The 19,931-nt window shown below is 39.1% G+C and overlaps 1 protein-coding gene across 1 annotated transcript; it reads right to left on the minus strand.

Moving 5' to 3' along the window:
- Positions 1 to 2,157: 2,157 nt before the first annotated feature.
- LRRC72 (leucine rich repeat containing 72) lies at positions 2,158 to 19,184 on the minus strand. Its single transcript, XM_065752983.1, has 9 exons — positions 19,077 to 19,184; positions 17,419 to 17,492; positions 14,045 to 14,114; positions 12,699 to 12,780; positions 11,147 to 11,260; positions 6,960 to 7,049; positions 4,144 to 4,308; positions 3,212 to 3,239; positions 2,158 to 2,455 (listed from the first exon to the last, which is right to left on the minus strand). Exons 1-9 carry the CDS (start codon positions 19,107 to 19,109, stop codon positions 2,290 to 2,292), a joined length of 822 nt encoding a protein of 273 aa, XP_065609055.1. The 5' UTR covers positions 19,110 to 19,184; the 3' UTR covers positions 2,158 to 2,289.
- Positions 19,185 to 19,931: the final 747 nt, after the last annotated feature.

Consider the following 19,931-nt stretch of genomic DNA (forward strand, 5'->3'; position numbering starts at 1 on the left):
GAACACAGGCATGGAGTCATGATACTCGTCTTGTAGCTGGGAATGCAGAAGTGTTGCCAGTTCCCTGCATAGCAGGGTCCAACTGGGATATATTTCTCTTTTATGTGTTCTGATAATGCCATTCTTTCATGGCAAACAAAGTGTTCTTCTAAGAACAAAGTGTCATAAAATCCACCACACAAATCCAGCTTTCAATCCATCAGCCAGCACCTTTTCTTGGTAAGAAAAGCCCAAGCAACAAGGTGAAATTTGGAAATTGCAAGTAGGTGTGAAATACAGGTGACGCAGTGGAGACTGTGGTTCCATTTGTCCTCATTCCAATTTCAGAAGGCTTCAGAATCATGAATAGAGGATGCCATGCTTCTTTTTGTAGTCAATCACAGAACAAATGCAATCTAAATGAGGTTCCTGGTGCTTCACTTCAGTCTTCCTCAGATGAGGGTATTCCACTGTAGACTGCCTCCACGAGTGCAGTCAGCTGTAAAAGCACAAAAAGCTCAGGTACACTAGTGCTTGCATATGCTTACTAAATCCCAATGGATCCTAATTTAGCCAAGACTGCTTTAGGAAAAAATGTTAGTTAGAGTTTAATTTGATCTGGCTTGTCTTGAAACCTACCAGGGTGCTGATCTCCCTCTTAAAACCACATTGATGAGAATGACTTTAGGGCATTTACAAGATGCACAAATCTAAGCCAGAAAAATAGGGAAGCTGAAAAAAAAATAAAAAGAAGGAGGAATCTAACTTCAAAAAGGTGAAAGGAATTACAAGGTTTAACAGAGATGAAGTCACGTATCTGGGATGGAACAATCTTAAGCAGCAGTACAGGCTGGGATCTGTCTGAGCTTGATAAAACAGACCCGGGAGTCTTGGTGGGCAGCACGTTGACCCTGAGCCAGAGGTATGCCCTGGCACCACTGAAGGTAAAGACAAGAGTATAATCAGCAGATCAAAGGTGTAATTATCTCTCTTGGCTTGGCACTTGTTAGGCCATGCCTGGAATCCAGCATCCAGTTTTGGTCAACCTCACTCGAGAGAGACAAAAAAATCAAAGGAGGTTCCAGCCAGGGTGCCACTGTGATGATCAGAGAGCTGGAGGAAGTGAGCTCGTTAGCTCAGATCTAATCACACACTTACAGTACCTACAGGTAGCTGTAGAGAAGATGAGCTATCTTCATGAGGTGCACAGTGATGGGACAAGAGCCAACAGGCCCAAGTTGTTGCAGGCAAAATTCCATCTGGATATAAGAAAATTGCTCTGGAGTGCAATTAAACAGCGAAGGAGGTTGCCAAGAAGTGGTGGTCTCTCCCTCACTAGAAATATTTGACTTGCCTTGACAGAGTGCTGGATAACCTAATCTCAGGCTTTCAACAGCAGTTGGACTAGATAAACTCCAGCGATCCCTGCCAGCCTAGGCTGTTTCATGACTCAGTGCTGGCATGAGTTCCTCCTTTTTTCTCCTGAGAGAAGCCCCAGGCTGCTGACGGACTTTGATATGTCAAATAGCACTGACTGAAACTAAGCCTTCAGCAGAACGGAGAGAGAGAGTTGTGAAGAAATGTATTACTTTCCATTTATGTACAGATCTGCTAGATCCTTCAGTGGTACATGGCTGTAGAAGCCAAAAGTATCAGGTGCAGTGCCACAGCACACTCAGCAGTCTTGGGATGGTGCATTCTGTGTGGCACATCTCTCTGTAAGCACTGTTAAGTAGAGGCACGCATCATGGGGAGTACAAGCAGTCACACACAGGAACCAAGTTTCAGCTCACTTGCTTGTGGTTCTATGGGGAGTGAGACCCAGTGCAGTAAGTGTCATAAAACTAAAAGCTTCCAGCACTTTAATGTGGCACACAAATTGCCAGACTGGAACTTCTCTACGGAGGGAGAATGGTATTTATCTCATATCTTTTATGGGTAGTGAACATAATAAGTCTAATTATCTGGTAGAAACTATAAAGAATGAAATAATGTATCCTGACTTTCTTAAAAAGTACCTTACAGTTTGGTTTTAATAATTTGTGATAAAAGAAGTATGGTAAGAATTCATTTCAAACATTTTATATTATAACATCACCACTGTTTAGCATTTGATTTCTTAATTTCTTGACCCTACATACTATATATTTGAGGATAAAAGGAATGTTACACTAATACTTTGTGTTTTGCTGGATGATCATTTAATTAGATGCACGTTTTAGTGTACTTGCATTAGGGATTGTAACTTACATAAGATGCTTATATGCACTGTAGACAGTGGAGCAGTGTTTTTCTGAAGGAAGAAAGCAGTCATCTAAATTGGATTGTCAGCTTCTTAGGGGATTCCTCTGCTTTGTGTTTAAGCCGCCTTTCTTGATGGGTGGGTACTTTGTTCCAGTCAGTAGTGGAAAATTCCATCACAGACCTTGTCATTGCCCGCAGTAAAACAGCATCTTCTGGGTTCTCAAATGGAACTCTGCAAAAAGAACAGAGCTGATGTAAATAATCAGAATGTTTTCAGAATACTTCGGAGTTACTTTACTAAGCGTGCTATCTGCAGTTAATGAAGTTAGAAGTCGCTTAAGAGTGAGGATTTGAAAACTGTAAATATTTGGAAGGCTTCCTTCTGTTACCAAACTGAAGAAAGCAAAACAAAACCAGGAAAGGGCAGCATTTCAAGACTCGAAGGAAAAAATCGTGCAGGAAATTACTTAGAATGTGTTTAAAGCACTGTCATACTCTTTCACGTTCTGATTCTTAAACGTATCCAGTGGTGGTCATCAAACTGTGTCCTGTACGGTTTCATATTGATGCGAAACCCGTTGATGCAAATGCAAAATTTTGGTGTGAGTCTTTCAGAAGGTCTCCATGCAAGAATGCAGGGCACTGAATCCACAAATGTGAGCTGCTGTTGTTGATGCGTCCTGCTATGGTTGCAGTTCTTACTAGTTATCGCTGTTTGTTCTTATAAAGTAAATAGCACTTCTATAATATTAATAATTGAAAGGAAATAGCATTTTTGCACACCTGGAATGTTAGGATTAACACAGCAGTGGGTTGGCTGCCTTATCAGAATAGTACAGTTTCAACTGTTCAACTGTGTGGAGCACAGAACAGCAGAACATTTTTCAAGACGTTATTTTTACTGTTTGTTTTTCTTACTGAAATCCAAACAAAACCCTCAAAAACCCCACACCAAAACCAACAGCAGAAAGCCCAGAGAAACACTTACTTGTTTGTGTGATCTCCAAATTCACAACCTGCAACAAACAGTTCAAATGAAGACATTAATGTCTATGCAGCAATTTGATGAGCTAAGGGTTAGCATCCTGAGCACAAATGACTTCTAAAAACCAGCAGAAGATTGGATACGTGCAAAATATTTTTTTATTCAGTTACTTGTATTTATTTTTCCCTAGACAAACATTTCCATGCATTGGTTTGTGGGTTTTATTTTCATAGAAGTACATCCACAAGCAGACAACAGTGGGGAGACACGCCAGGTTTGCTGTGGATTGCCACGTGATGGGGCAGTCACGGGGTTATGGGCACTCACCATGCTGTCTCACAGCAGTGAATGTTTTAAGGACTCTTTACAAAATGACTTTATGTGCTATTATCATTCCATGAAAGCAGTATGGAAAGCATAAAAAGGAATCTGCTTACCAAGTTAGGCAAGATGTGCAAAACTTACAACAGTAGGGGAAAATATTTCCTTCAAGATATTCTTTTATGAAAGCACTAGAGGGCATCAAAACTCTAGGATGCTGATCACCAAGAGCATCGTGGTGTGCTGGATGTTCTGAATTAAATCTTTTTTTTATTTAAAAACAACAAGAAGACATTGGAAAAACAAGATGCTGTTTGTTCAGCTATCTTAGAACACTTCTCCAACTACAGAGTGTGGCAAGAACTACAGGTGGACTAGAGGACTGTAGTGGTCTTTTCTAACCTTAACAATTTTGTGATTCTGTATGTCACAAATCTCACAGTAGAGGATTCATTCGTTTGCTGTTCCTACCACCGCTCCTGGCTCTGTGGAGTGCTTTGGCTGAGTCCCTGATAGGTTTATATTTTACTACTAAGGATACAGTGTTTATGAGATTAATGAAAAGAACTTTATCACCCCCAAACGTGTGCTTTTGCTCTTATGGCTCCAAATACCTGGGGGCAGCATCAGTCTCCTGGTTTGCTGAGTGCCCCTGCTGTGCCTGCTGGCAGTGCCTGCCACCGTGTCCACTCTCCTTCCAAAAGCAATCGACCCCATGACACTGGACCTTTTGTAGTTGTAGACAGGAAATGCCAACTCCCTTTCTTTTTGTGTAACTGCTGTTAAAAAGGATGGGAGAAAAATTATTTCCTCTATCAACTAAGAAGTGTGATATTAATTACCTGTGTGCAAACTTTATTACATGCAGTTTTATAACAACAGCAGTGTAAATCTGCATAATTTCACAGAGATTCAGGAGAGGACCACAGAGTGATGCTTGCTACAGCTCTTGGGTACAGCCCTCTCAAATAAAGTATTTCTTTTGGATGCAGTAGTGTTGGGAGTTTTGAATGAAGAAACTACCAGACAAGGCTCTTTGTTAGCATTCAAACGAGATCTACTGCAGAAGTCAGTGAAAACTTGGAAGTTTCCTTACAAACAGTGTGAACAAATCCCACTTCAAGGTCAGTTTAATTCCCATTGCTCAATTACAGAGGAAACTGTAGGAGTGCAGTCAAAAGAAAAGCTTCACATTTTCCTGTTTTGTGCTTGACTTCAAAAATAGCTTCACATTTTTAAGAGTTTGAGACTGTAAATTAAATAAGGGATTTTAACTAATGGTGTGACCTGCATACTAACCTAAAACTTCAGATAGGGAAACATAACTCTGGTGGAAACATTTAGGATTCAGGAGAGTTGCAGTGTCTGGGGGACTCATTAGAAAGGAACTGCAGCGTTCGTGTCTGGAGGTAACAAAGTGTGAGCACGTGTCCTGCATAAGGAAGCCAGCCAGGCCAAAGCTGGTGGAATGTTCCAAGGATGGAACGTTTTCCATTCGAGATTAAAAGAGGAAATATTTAATATCACATTGTGGTCTTTGTAACATTAAATAAATAGTTCACTAAATGGAATGCTCAGGGTACAGTGTGATAGAAATTAATGCTCAAGTCCTACTCCAGAGCTGAATCCAGTAGAGCTGTACTGAAGACAGGAGTCTGTGAAGTTTTATGGAATTGTTTTTAGAGCTGTAAACGCAGTGTGTACTTCCCAGTAGATTTAGCTTCAGACAGCCAAAAGTGACTGTTAATAAAACAGTCTGAAGAAAGTGCTAAGCACAGGTGGAACAGCAGACCAAGTACTGAAGAGTCTGGAGGTACACAGGAAAGGCATTTCATGTTCCAGTACAGGAAATGAATGTACAGCTATTAGCAAATGGTCACATAGTCAAGCCAGCAGCTCAATAACACAACACAGACCATGCCCATCTGCCAGCCCCTCTCCATGGCAGGGCTGCACAACCTGCAGCCACGCAGTCATTCTCAGGTTACCTTCCTGTACTGTTTCTCCCACAGGCTGGGAGCAGGTTTCCAAGATGATGTTTTTTTCTCACTGTTTTCTTACAAGGAAGAAGTGGGGTACAAAGCAGTACCTTTCTCAGTGCTTCACAGTAATGTTTAATTCTCTTGTGAAACATATGGCTTACCAAACACCAAAGACACAATCACCAAAGCTGATTTTCTGGCTCCACTGAGCCATTAAATTGGTTTGTCCTCAATATGTTTACTGATATGTATCTATATATTTATTCTCAATAGAATTCTTTTTCAGAAAACAAGTTGTGAAAGATCTGATGATTCACGAAGATTTCTATCTGACAACTTGGTCAGCATGAATCTTACCAAATATATTCTTGAAATGCACAGAAACACATAAATATCTGAGAATATCACATAGGTTACTTGAGAATGTTAGCCATATCTAGTTAAACAATTAAACCAGCACTGTGCCCTGGTGGCCAAGAAGGCCAATGGGATCCTGGGGTGCATTAAAAAGAGCATGGCGTGGTGATCCTCCCCCTCTACTCTGCCCTGGTAAGGCCTCACCTGGAGTATGGTGTCCAGTTCTGGGCTCCCTGGTACAAAAAAGACAGGGATCTCCTGGAACGAGTCCAGTGGAGGGCTACAAAGGTGATAAAGGGCATGGAACACCTCCCTTATGAGGAGAAGCTAAGAGAACTGGGTCTGTTCAGTCTTGAATAAAGGAGACTCAGAGAGGATCTGATCCATGTCTATAAATATCTAAGGAGTGGGAGGCAAAGGGATGAGGCTGAACTCTTCTCAGCAGTGTGTGGTGATAGGACGAGGGGAAATGGCCACAAACTGAAGCATAGGAAGTTCCACACAAATGTGCATGGGAACTTCTTCCCAGTGCAGTGACGGAGCAGTGGCACAGCTGCACAGAGAGGTGGTGGAGTCTCCTTCTCTGGAGACGTTCCAGACCCGCCTGGACGCCTACCTGTGCAACCTGGGCTAGGGAGCTGCTGTGGCAACCTCTACAATTCTGTGATTCTGTGATTAAACAGTCTCCCTCATGAATATATTTATTTGAATTCACAAATCATAGAAAGTTGAGCTGGAAGGGAACCACGAGGATTGAGTCCAACTCCAGGTAGGTAGGTGTACACTCATGTACAGCAACATACACGTACCAAATGGAGGTACGTGTTTCTAAATGCAGGCTTATATCTCCTACCCAACAATATATAGACCAACTACAAGATAATCATACACAATTTAAACAGGAAAAGGCAGAAATTAAAAGTGTTGCATGAAGTAAATGGTTTATGCCATACAAACCCCTCAAAAATGGTTATCAGTTTGTTACATATTCTACTATATCAACGCATAAGAATAATTCACATACTTTTCCAAACTTATTAAAATCAAAAGCTATAGTCAATGCTTTGTCAAAAGAGAGAATCAATCCTTACACTTCCTGTCCAGAAGCTGTACTGAAGGGAGGCTGTGTATCACGTAGAGCCGGTAGCCTGGATCACATGCCAGAGGATTGCAGAACAAATCTGCAAAATACATACAGAACAATGCCATCAGAAAAACTACAAGAGAAAAATAACAAACTTAGCAAGGCAGGAAAATTAAAGAACACTAGCAGACAAAGACTTTGTATAAAATATTATTAAATTGAAATTTTTTTTCTAGCAGGTAAACAATGCTTGGTTTCTTTATACACACAGAATCACTCAACAGGACAGGCTGCAAGGAACTGGCTTACTGCAGAGCGTGCAAAATACCACAGGCAAGATTTGAGGAAAGCCATCATCGGGCACTCGGAGCCTGTGAAGGGTTTTTTGTATTTTTTAAGATATACAGACAAAACCACTAGATATTTGACTTTGACTTCCTTATGCATATTTTGGCGATGCCTCCTTTAAATGGTAGCAGTTTTTTTAGGTCTGATGGCCGAATGATAAGATACAAAATTTGCATTTTTTCTGATGTTTCTATGGGTTATCAGTTTGAAAACTGAGAAGCTTAAAGATTAAAATGTGTAAAAGGACTTACGCTCCTGGAAATGGGGTGCCACTCACTCCTATTAAGTTATAAGTCCCTAAGCTCCAAAAACCCATTGGCAACTTGACTAAAATACTTAGCTCAAGTTCACATTCTCTGAATAACCAAACCTTTGTAACACAGACAGGTATCAGTCCTGTGTTGTTGCTTTGCCAAATATGGAACATGCAACTAATTTACATGCCAGACTAGGTTTGGTTCATGTCAGTGACATCTCAAGTTGATTAAAGTAGAAACTGGCTCATTCCCAGATCAGAAAACAGACCAAAAAAGTTTGTTTGTTTGTTTGTTTTCTAAATTATAAACAAAATAAAGCTATTTCTCTCCTTAAAGAAATACCCTTTTTCTTCAACAGTACAGAAGAAAAGAATGATCAGGAGGATATCTTCAGATCATAGCAAGCAAAAAAAATAAGTTAACAATTTTGACAGTTCTACCAGGGTCTGTACCTGTCTGTTTAGGAAGAGGCTGTGGCCAATATTCCCTCTAGGGCAAAAAATCCCCTGGTTTACCTAATCTTAACAGTTAGGGAGGGCAAGGTGAAGGGCAAATAAGAGCCTCTGATATTTCAGAGATACTAAAAGATGAAAAAGATTGAGAAGTATTCTACACTGGGTTATGAACCACAGGATTTCATATTTAGTTCACTGGGCTACGCTTGAATTCCACAGAGGGCTCAATGTTCAATGCTACTGCCTGATTTTTCGGAGGCTCAGTAAGGCTGGAGTGGGCAACTGGGATCTTGTATGCAGAGAAATGCCTGCTCAGGTATTCAGAAAACAGAAAATGTATTAATTTTGTTAAGAATTTTCAACAGAACTACCATGTTCAGAAGTATTAAACAGCCCACAAGGTGGCAGCAAAAGAAAACTACATTTTTTTTTAATTTTTTACTGCACCCCGGACTATACAGCCATTTTTTTCTAGAAAGCATTAATCAGAAATAATATCATGTATCTGTCTGATGAGCACATTTTAGAGTCAAGAAAATACAGTATAGTATTCTGCAGAGAAAAACTTCTTAGAAACTTCTCTAAAAGCAGATAAGTTCATTGTCTGAGCAGTACTGGAATGAAATGATGACTCAAGAGAGATTTTTTTCCAAGACAAAGAGAGGTGCTGATATTAAGTTCTTCTAAATCTAGATGCTGCTCAGAGCATGTTCCTCATTATCAGCACTGATTTTTAATAGTATACAAATTTTTATGCTGCTTGATTTTAAAAATAAATTCAGCTATCGTATGGATCAAGATGGTCTTATTTTACAAAACATCTGGGATCCATTTTTGATTCTGCTATCTACTTTCTAGTCAAGGTAATGCAATTTTCCTTCTACAAATTAGGGATAATGCTTTCTTCATCCACAGATTTGTCTGTTTTCCCTCTGCAGAATGTAGGAAGAGAGTGCCTACACTACATGGAGTAGAAAGGAATGACAGTGGCAGAAACAGTGAAGGACAAAACAACTTTTTTGAGCAGATGTTATCAGTTGTGGATAATAAATCAGTCAAGCAGTGTGCAGAGTACACAGAAATCTTGGATTCTGAGAGAAGTGAGAACAAGGTGAGCCTATAAAGAAATCCTCTATGCCTCCCAAATGGCTGCAGTTGTGAGCAACTCATCCAGTAAATCTTTAGAAGCCGACTGTCTTCACTAAATGCATGATGAAAAATGTTGTCATGCTTCAAATCCATTGCAGTGCAGTGGTTAAAAATCACAAGAGAGACTTAAGAAAGAAAAAGAAATGCAATATTCTGGTAGCTGAACATTGCTTCCAAAGTGAACAATAACAGTGTATCAGACTGCCTCATTCTAAGGTACACAGGAGCTACACAATAATAAAACATTATTATGTATCCAGAAATGCTATTGATAGTTAACAAGATTTTTTTGTTGTTTTAAATCAAATTTTTCAGTGGGAAAAACAAAAACAAAAACAACAAGATCTGCCTCACAACACGGAGAACCCTCCTGTTTCAAAAACATCTTTTATTTTAAAAAGATGGATTATGGGCACAGGCTTTTTGAAGTCACACAGCTGAAATGCTGCACTCATTTCCTACTCCTGAATACTGCAAGCAGGCAAGTAGATGTTACAGTAACACAATACGATCTATGTCACTTCTAAAATGCATTTGGACATTTACTTCAAATATGATGAGGCATTTTATTAAACTAATGGAGTCCTGGTAATTTGGGAACTCACTTCTATTACATTTCTTTGAAATATAGATATTGAAATTTTTTTAATGAATGTAAAGGTTAGATAGGAATAAAGCAGAATATTACATTTCTTCTGCTGATTTCCTGTCATATCTTTGAACTGAAGAACCTTTTTAAAACAAGTTATTTTAAATAATTGCTTTCCTGTAATGGTGGCCAGTCCAATATTTATCCAGTTTTCACAGTGCCTTTGTGAATGTCACTCATAATGACTCAGCAGCACTTTAACTCTCTGCTATTTCTCTCTATTTCCCACACACAACTGCAAAAAGCACAACAAACTCCCTGTGCTTTTTGAAGCTGCATATTAATTGGTAGAGCTATAACATTAAACTCAAGTGACAGCGCCATTCATACATATGATGTCTGTCCAGACTTTGTCTAATCACTTCAAACAACTGCATCCTTCTATGGGCTGTTTTTCAGTCTTGCACATAATGAGAAAAAAACAAAACAAAACAATAATTTTGCCAGCATGTTGTCTTCCTAAACACTCAGTTTGTTTGTGAATTTCAGACCAACATCAAGTTCAATTAAAATTGTACTTTTCAAGCCATTTTTTCCTTTCCTGCAATCAAGGCAGTCAGTTTTTGAATGAATAAGGAGGTTTGATGATGTTCACCTCTTCTAATTGTGATAAGAAACCTGTTTCCTGTGTTCCCAAAGTTCTGAGAATGTGGCATGACCTATGACAACACGCTCTCAGGAATAATGCACAAGGACTGTCCATACTTTCAATAGCTTAATAGCATACAATTCCACTTTCCTGCAGGCCGTTAGCTTAGTGGTGCCAGCACTGTCTTGTATAATTAAATGTGAAACTTCATTTCCATCTAGTGTATCAAAATTATGACACTTAGGTACTATTATATGGGATTATGTTTATTCTTAGACTCTAGAAATCTACAGGATTTGCCCAGAAAGATGCAAAAAACAAATTCTACAAAGAATTTGATTCACAAGACAGGACTTTGTGTTCTACAACCAATAAACTCACGTCTGAAGAGCAGTGACACCAGTTTCTTGTCTCCCTTCACCTCTATGATAGTATGAGTACTCTCCCATTTTCCCTAAGACAGGCAACAGCACATGGCTTTGACTGCTACCAAGCTACTTACGCAGGAAGCTGATTAGCCAGAGCCAAAAGCAGCTAACTTTCTAACTCCTTTCACAGTTTTCATCCTTAATAGCAGTAGTCCCTTTGGAATTGTCATGTCTTACAGGTCTCTTCTGTCAAATTTGGTTGAAATTGATAATTAATTTCAGAAGCTGTTGGGAAGTGATGCACAGACAAGAAACAACCTGGTAGGATATTTTTAAAAACTGCTGCTTGCTGTTCTGCAAAACAAAAACAAGGCCTTACTTAGGGTCTGCAAGCTTATTATTCCTTTTAATTCCTTCACTGTTTCACCAAGTTGTTCTAACTGGTTGTTATGAAGCAACAGAATCTGTAACGAATGCAAGTTTTTCAGAGCACCTGAAATGAAAAATAGTTCATTATTCTCATCATACCTCATTGCATTCATTTAGATAATTATTTTGTTACATTGCACACTGAATTTGACATTCTAGTTATATACACAGGGCTACATTTTTATAGCACCTTGTATGAGAATAGTCAAAAAACACTATCAGAGATTTTAATATCCTTGCTGCCTTCCTAAGCACATCGTTTGAATGCAACTCACTTTTATTTTGACTATAGTTGTTTCCATTTCTCTTGCTCATTATTGACACAAAAAATCTGTATTGTCTCCCATCTTCACCCCTTCCTGCATCCCTTCCTTTCCTATATCCCAGTAATCTTTAACTTCATTTCCTTTTATCCTTACCTAACATTGCCTCTGCCTTACAAGCAATACATAGATTTTGCCAATAGAAACTAATTCAATTTATAAATATTATTAATGTCTTAAGAAGTTATTCCAAGCTCCATTGTGGCTGATCCAGACTACATGTTCACATCATCATACCACACCTGGTTTCAACAGCTCATTTTCCCACTTCTACAGTTTTTCTCATCCACATTTCTCTGCCAATTACATCCACCCTTTTGTTAACCCATATGTTGGTGTCTACTGTGAGGTCTCTTGTGCCTGGATGTTTTTACTTTCAAACATTCATTTTTCACAAGATCTCACAGAAATTAATCAATACAATGAAATAATCTCATCTTAATATTTTAGAAGAATAAATAAAAGTAAAATATTAACATTTAAAACATCTAAAATCCACAAATGCATTAATATGTTTCCGGCTCATCATTCAGAAATTCACTGTTGTGGCACAGCTATTTTAATCTATAAGAACAAGCAAAATATATACAGATATATAAGTAAAAAATGGAATTTTGTAATAAAATTGTTTTTCTGCAAAACACTTCTGATTATAAGTGTAACTACATAACGAATTAACCTCAGGATGTTAATGACTACATTAGAAATGAGACAACTCATTAATTTATTCTGTTTCATTTTCATGCTAAGTCTATCAACGCTACAATCAGTTTTTCATCATGTAAATATGAATGGATCCCAGGAGATCCTTCTATCAGCTTCTGCAATGCCTGGTCAGCAAAACGACTGCAAATCATCCAATGGAAAAATAACTTTGAATATTCATTTAGAATATTAGATATGGTCATGTTGGATCCAAAATGTTTTACAATTGACTGACATTAAAGTGTACAATATTTCATTGCTATTAGACCAGCATGAACTTGATATGAACTCTCAGTTTATTGCCACTCAGGTATACTGGAACAAATCAAATCCCTAAGAAAATAATTAACATTTATGCATACATGTGAGTTTTCAGTCATTAAGTTACTGGTTGTCATCCACTGTTATAAATTTGAATGCCAGTACACATAAAAGAAAGTACATCTCAGCAATCTGAAAAGGGAAGATTGATACCTGATATATCTGTGAGTTCATTGTTGCTGAGGTAGAGCTCAGTCAGACAGTAGTTTTTCTCCAAGAAAGTTAAATCTTGGATCTGAAATTAGAGTTAGGAAAACTGTTATGTAACAGTCTAAAATTAACCTCAGAGAACATAGCTTCCTAAAAACTGTTATACTATAGGAAGTTTATAATCTTTCAGTTTTGACATGAGTGCAAGGTTGGTATCTGGAAGGGGGCACCGATCTGGCCCTTGAAACCACTGAGAGCATTAACAGTGCACAGTTGCTTATCCTTACAGTTTAAAGACAAGAAGAACAAATAGAATTTGATTCCAGGCACTATTTTTATTTCTGTAATGTGAAGAAAGTTGCTACTGCAGGAATGATTTTAGATCTTGAATGAAGTCGCTGACTTAAAGCATTTTGCTCTATGTATGTTCTGAAATTGAGAAGGAGGAGATGAAGAGGTTTTCCCATTGGAAATTAGAAGTTACTTTAAGGTTCAGAAAAACATGGTTGAGTGAAAACAGCAATCTGAAAACAAAGTCATACTCTTTGCAGTGATGACGGTACCTTGTGTAGTGTGGGACTCACACACCTGTCATACTGAGTGACATTTCTGTATCTTTGTCAAATTGTTAGTCAACAGGTCATTTCTCCTTATTCTTCGGTGCCTTTTAGAAGCAAAATGGAAAGCCTTATACTGTGGCTTTAGCTCAACCTCTTCACACATCCATACTTCTGCTTTTTTTTGAGAACAGTTGGATAACCACAGGCCTTTCAACAAAGTTGACATAAGATGCTATATAATTGATGTTAGCCTGGGGCAGCAGATACACATACACTCCTCAATTACATGGAATGTAAATTTATTTTTTTCTGCTCCTCACAGAGCTACTTATTTACCCGAGTGAGTGTTTCTGCTGCTTTATGAATTCATGTCCTTTGTGAAAGTTGTAAATGTAAATTGCTACATAGTAAGGTATTTAAAAGCAGTTTAGAAATTAGTGTCTTTTGTAAATTTCCCCCCTTTTAGTAAGGTCTGGATTCAGTGATTTCCAAATCACGTAATCCTACTGCCAAGTAGCTGATTTGGTCTGAAATACAACATGCTTAGACTTGGCTGAAAACTGTAGTGTCCACAGACTTTTACAGAGCATTGTCTTACAGCTCAGAAAGGATACAGTAAATATGATCATCTAGACTTGCACAGATGGAACAAGAGTAGTACATAGTTGGTGGAACTGTCTTAGGACCAGATAGCAGAATTTAGTGTGGACATTGTCCTAATAAACACTCTCCTGGGAATGTCTCTTAATTGGAGCATGTTCAGGTGACATTACAGCTTTATTATATTACCTTATTGTTGTTAATCCACAAATACTTCAGCTGACGGAACAGTGACAGACTTGGAATACTTTTTAGTCCTCTAGTGGAAGAAAATAAAGTGGCATTTAATCACTTCAGAAACAGTTTGATTTTTGGTAAATAATATTATACAAGCACTAAAAAGTAGCAATGGTAGAAAATAAAGCAGGAAAAGAAAGACAGAACAAAGGGAGAGATAATGCATGTATGCTAAACACGTGAAAGCATAACAAAGCAGCAAATGGTAAAGAAATGAGAACAAACTCAGTTATAGATTAATTTCTTTTTCCATAAAAGCTTACATTTTCCAATAAGTACAATATCCCATTACTTTGCAGCTTGTGGAAATTCTGCTGAGAACACAGAAGGAGGATTTTTGCATCCTGGGATACACATACATAAAAGGAAAAACATTGTGAAAAGAGAGTATGGATTCTTTGGCCATGGTGCCAGAGACAATAAGAGAAGGCAGACCCCAAGCACATTGCTCTAAATATCTTATTTTTCTTAATGCATGTTGTGAAATCTTTTGCCTTTTTTCAACATTTTTTCTCATATAAACTTAGTATTCGTATTCATTAGCAGTCTTGTTTTAAATGAACACCTTGATTGAGGTTGGATCTCTCTGCAATGTGCTTGTAAGGATTTCAGTTTAATTGCGTACCTTGCACTTAGATGCTGAGCTTGCTGGTGTGCTTTAAATAACAGATTACCTACTAACCAGAGAATACGGGAGAGCTGTTGAGTAATTTTCACTAATTGTTGCAGTTTTTCATTCCTTTAAATAAAGGTTCTCAATTTCCTCTCAAATAATTGTAGATGACCTTTGCAATTTTAATTGATATCATACAATTCCCATGTCAGTTTGGAACATTCCACGTGACCAGGGACAGTGTTTCAGAAAGAATTAATAGGATTGGTAGGAACTTTGTCTTAAAGACAAAGAGGATCTCACACCATCAGACTAAACTGCTCTGCTTGTGTTCCAGCTGCAAAGTCAAGTTTCTTTTCCCACGTGTTTTGTGTTTTTTGTTGTTTTTTTCCCCAAGAAGCCTTCCAGATACAAGGGAGGAGTGGGAACCTTCTCTATCTTGCATTTGAAAAAATCTACCAGGAGCAAACCCCACAAAGCTGATGTGCTGTATTTTAATTCACCTATTTCTGAAAATAACATTAATCCAAACAGCAACTCTGTTTAACTGATGATTTGGTCTCCTCCAATCACTCCCAAAAATGAAACCTGCAGGTATGTACTGGAGCGTGTATTTTGTTGTCACAAGGCAATACATTTCTGCAGCTACTAAAGATAAGTGCACAAGAGCTGACAGGACACACAGAGCTCTTACAGAGCTCTTATCTTTGTTGTTTTTTATTTCCTGTAGAACTTTGCCTGTATACTGCTAAACCATGTTTCAGACAGCAAAGCCAACATTTCCTGATATTCTCTATCACTGCCATTCTACACAGGTTTACATTTTAATTGGCTTTACTCCATTGTAACACCCAAGATGAGGCTGTCTATCTCCAAGTCCTAATCTATTTAATACTTTTTTTTTTTGCTTTTCAGTATTAAGGCATTTAATTTGCCCCAGGTAGAGCTTAATTCCTCTAACATTTTAGAGGAGCTTGTCCCTTTCTGTATGCCTTCCAGAATTTCTATGTCTCTTACAAACTGATGCTTTCTGGCCTCCAGCTTTCTTATCCTACCTCCTGCTAAGTTAATCAGTTTTCCTAGGCTGACAGCTTTCTGTGACCAGACGCAAACTTTTTCATGTGCCTTTAACAACAGTGTTTTATGATTCCCTCAAATTTGATTGACTATTATTATTATTTTTTTTAACTTCCGACTTTAGCCAGTAGAAAATTATGTCAAATTAACACTTAAGAAAGCAGGTTCTGATAGTGAGATTGGCTGAGGTTCAAGGTTTATATAATTTGGGATAGAATAAAACAAAATTGGTTCTCTCCAATCATCAAAGAAACAAGCTTGCATCACACTTCTCAAAATGGTTTCATGGGAAGACATCACCTCTATGTCTGTCTCCTGATGTTTCTTTTTATTCTTTCTTTATTCCATAGCAAGAAGTATTTCAAAGCCAGAGAGAATATACATTTAAAGAAATAACATCAGAAACTATGCTTATTAAGAGTGTACACGCCATCTGAGTATGTAAATAATAACTTTCTTACATAGATAGTATGATTTTCTATGCTTACTTCTTTCTAAAATAAATATTACAATAATTTAACAGTAACCAGACATTTCATACTTTCTTCCCACAGAGCTTTCAATTTCTTCTAGTTGTCAATCAGGAGATCAGCAAAGGGGATACAGTGAGACTTTCAAGACCACCTAGTTTCCACCAAAAGCATGCTAGATAGTCCACAAATCCCCTAACAAACTTTATTTAATTTTCTTATGCATTCACAGGACCTAGAGACCTCGAAAGCCTTACGTCTGAGTCATAACACTATGTTAGTTCTTTACACATGATATCAACAGTACAAACTCTAGACAGTTGTGAGGCTGCTGCAGACAGGTATGCAACACTTGGAACTGTGCCCTGGCCAGAAATTCAAAGTATGCTTTTCAAAAACTTTGAAGTATGTCCTGTCATGTATCCATCTCTCTCTGGTAGCCTCTCAGCACATTCATCCTACAGCTCTATCAATCCAGATCACCCACAGGTTCATGAAAGCTTTGCCTTCCTTCTCTTTGCACTGTTCCTTCTCATCTGCCCCATCTTTTCAGCTGCTTCACAAAGCTCCCAGAGATCAGTTTTCTGATCAGTGCTGCCTGCCTCAGACAGCTCTTGTACTCACTTCATGTTGCCCTACCCTCCCTTCAGTTCTTAACAGCAGAGATGCAAGTAATATCAAAGGTGCTACCTCTGAGTTTTGCTATTGCAACAACAGATTTCTTCAGGGAGGTCAGAAATCTGGCAGTTCTCAGACTGGGCAGGTCCTGTGTTCTTTCATTTGCTGTCTTGATACTCTTTCCACCCAGCCTCACAAGCCAGTTCAAACAGGTACAGATCAGCCCATTAAGCTTCATGTCTCTGTTCCCTGTGGTAGAAGTTCATATGAAACTGTGAACTTACCAACCCTCGAGCAATGCTGGGTTGCCAGAGAAGGACTGTGTGCCTTGGGCTGAGACATTTAACTGCTTCATGGCTCATGCAGCTCTGCTGCCAGCATCACTACGTTTCTTTGCCATATTTTTTTGCACAGCATGCACAGACTGAGCATAAAGATGGTACCAACATATAAATGATGTTGAGGGGCTGTTGCAGAAAGCACTATGAAGGGTTACCATGTATTGTGTGTTCTACTTCCACTAAAAGCCAAAGAAACGATCTACTTACTTTCCAGCCAGATACAACACCAAGACATCCACGTTCCTCTTAAAGCCACAGATCTTCAGCTGTTTCTCTACTGCCTGACAGTACATAGTACATTTTTCAGCACAAGATTCTGCACAAGTCATTACATTGTAACACATTCATATTCAGACTCCAAATTAATACACATGCCAAAGTTAACACATGAATCACAGCCCCTCACAAACTATAGCAAGATATAAAACAAAGAGACATTAAATAAGTAGTTTCTACTTGAAATTGGTAAGAAGATATCAACAATTATGTTACACTTACTCTATATTTTTGTTTTTGTTTTTCCCTGGAGAGAATCATAGTTCATAGTTCAACATACTAGATGGTTGTTGAAAGAAAGGGCTTCTCAGCTCATGTCAGGCAAATCACACAATTGACCACCAGGAGAATGACTTAACATGCAGTACATTTGCAGATTTATTTTATGCACGTGATTTTTAAAAATTATGCATTCAGAAAACTCTGCTTGTATATTTAACTCTGAAAAACACAGATGCAAATGAAACATTCAGAGCGTATTACTGGTATGCCATAATTTGTAAAGGCAATCCTAATAACGTGAGAATTAGGATCTCAGCCATAGTAGTTAATAAAGCAAGATGTCTCCACAGAACAACATGGGTTTAGTAAATGATTTCCTATGCCCAGAATCATGAAGATCACCTTTGCTTGCAACACAAAATTGCAAATTGTTGGTCTTGTTTAGTTTGGATAAGAGAAAGCTCCAGGGAGACCTCCTTGCAGCCTCCCAGTACTTCAGGGGGACTCAGGAAGAGGGAGTAGCTTTTTGCAACATCTAATAGTGATCAGACAAGGGGGAATAGCTTTAAACCAAAAGAGGGGAGATTTAGGTTAGATGTTAGGAGGAAATTCTTTATTCGGAGAGTGATGAGGCCTTGTCACAAACTGCCCAGGGAAGCTGTGAATGCTGCATCCCTGGAGGAGTTGAAGGCCAGGTTGGATGAGGCCCTGGCAGCCTGAGCTGTTGGGTGGCAGGGGATTGGAGCTCAATGATCTTTTGGGGTGCCTTCCAGCCCAAGACATTCTGTGAGTCTATGAAACATTTTTGTGAATACAAAACAGCTTCCAAGTACTGACGGTTATTCTCAGAGCAGCCTGTAGTAGCTGCACATGTCCATGCAGTGTGTTCTGGAGCATAAAATAACTTCTGGTACACACACCTGTGTTGCGTTCCCAGGGATCCAGCAGGGCCTATGGCGTACACTGACTCACACAGCTGGTGGCTGGACACGGCCATTTGTCCAGAACTCGGTATGGCCGCAGCTTGATCACAGCTGTTGGGCAGGGAAATCCTGGACAAATGGCCCAGTCTGCTAATGGAAAAGGAAAAGCTGCTTGGAGGCAGGCAGCTGTACCTCAGCACCGAGAACGCTAATGCCTGTCCCAGGGGAGCACAAAGGGGAGCAGGCCTGCAGATCGGAGCACACCCACCTCCAAAACAGAACCTCCAGCTCCACAGCCATGCTTGAGGGAGAAACAGTGCCCCAAGAGCCGTTCCTCAGACTCCACTAGCTGAGCTTTCCCCATCCCCTCCCCAGCCAGGCCCGGGCCCTCAGCCACACGGTCCCAGCAGAGCCCCCAGGAAGCCGTGCCGTGCCTGCGCTCACCTGCCTGCCAGCAACGTCTGTGGCCGCCGCCATTTTGGGGTCGCGTTCCTAGGCGACTGGGGAAGGGTTTATGACATCCACATGTGCGAGCAATTGTTGCCATGTTGTTATTTTTAAAACCATTTTATGTACGGCGCAAGATGAAGAATAGAAAGAGTTGGTTTTTTGTTTTTTTTTTTGCTTTTTTTCCCAGGGTGTGTGTGTGTGTGTGTGTGCTGATGTGGGGCGACGGAAAGCATTTGATCGAGCTGCAAAATGAAGAAGTCTGAAAACTTGGAGTTCTAGTTAGAACTTAATTTACACAGAACACTCAAATCAGTGGAAGCAGCCGCTGTAAATTACGTGTGACTGATACACAAAGAGCGAGAGCTGCGTGCGCAACCATGTGCATAAGCTGCCTCTGACGGGATCAGTTATGTGCGTGCCTTTGCTTGTTCAGACCACTGAAACGAGATGTGGTGTGAGTGATGGAGCAATGGGACTACGGTGCAAGGATTATATTGCAAATATCTCATTGTCAGAAAAATGGTGTGGGTGGCTTCCATTTCAGCTGGTTAGATTTAAAAAGTAGAAACCTCAAATAAGTAAGACTTGACATCTTAAAGGTATAAAACTGGCAACAGAAATGGCTTTAATCACTTTTTCTAACTTTTAAAAATATCCCTAGGGTGTTAACAAAAAAAGAGGAAATGCGCTGGAGATGTAGAAACTTGTACGCAGATCCGTAGTTTTTATGTTACACTGGAATCTTAGGATTTTGGAACGTGAGGTGGTTATTAAAGGCAACTTTAATGTTAAAATTGTTCTATCAAGTAGTCAGGTCTGAGTTCGCTTGTCACACCACGTTTAAATATG

The sequence above is a fragment of the Cyrtonyx montezumae genome, unplaced genomic scaffold (genome assembly GCF_038088225.1).
Source record: "Cyrtonyx montezumae isolate F1298 unplaced genomic scaffold, pur_monq_1.0 scaffold_8, whole genome shotgun sequence".
In the NCBI taxonomy this organism is placed as follows: domain Eukaryota; kingdom Metazoa; phylum Chordata; class Aves; order Galliformes; family Odontophoridae; genus Cyrtonyx; species Cyrtonyx montezumae.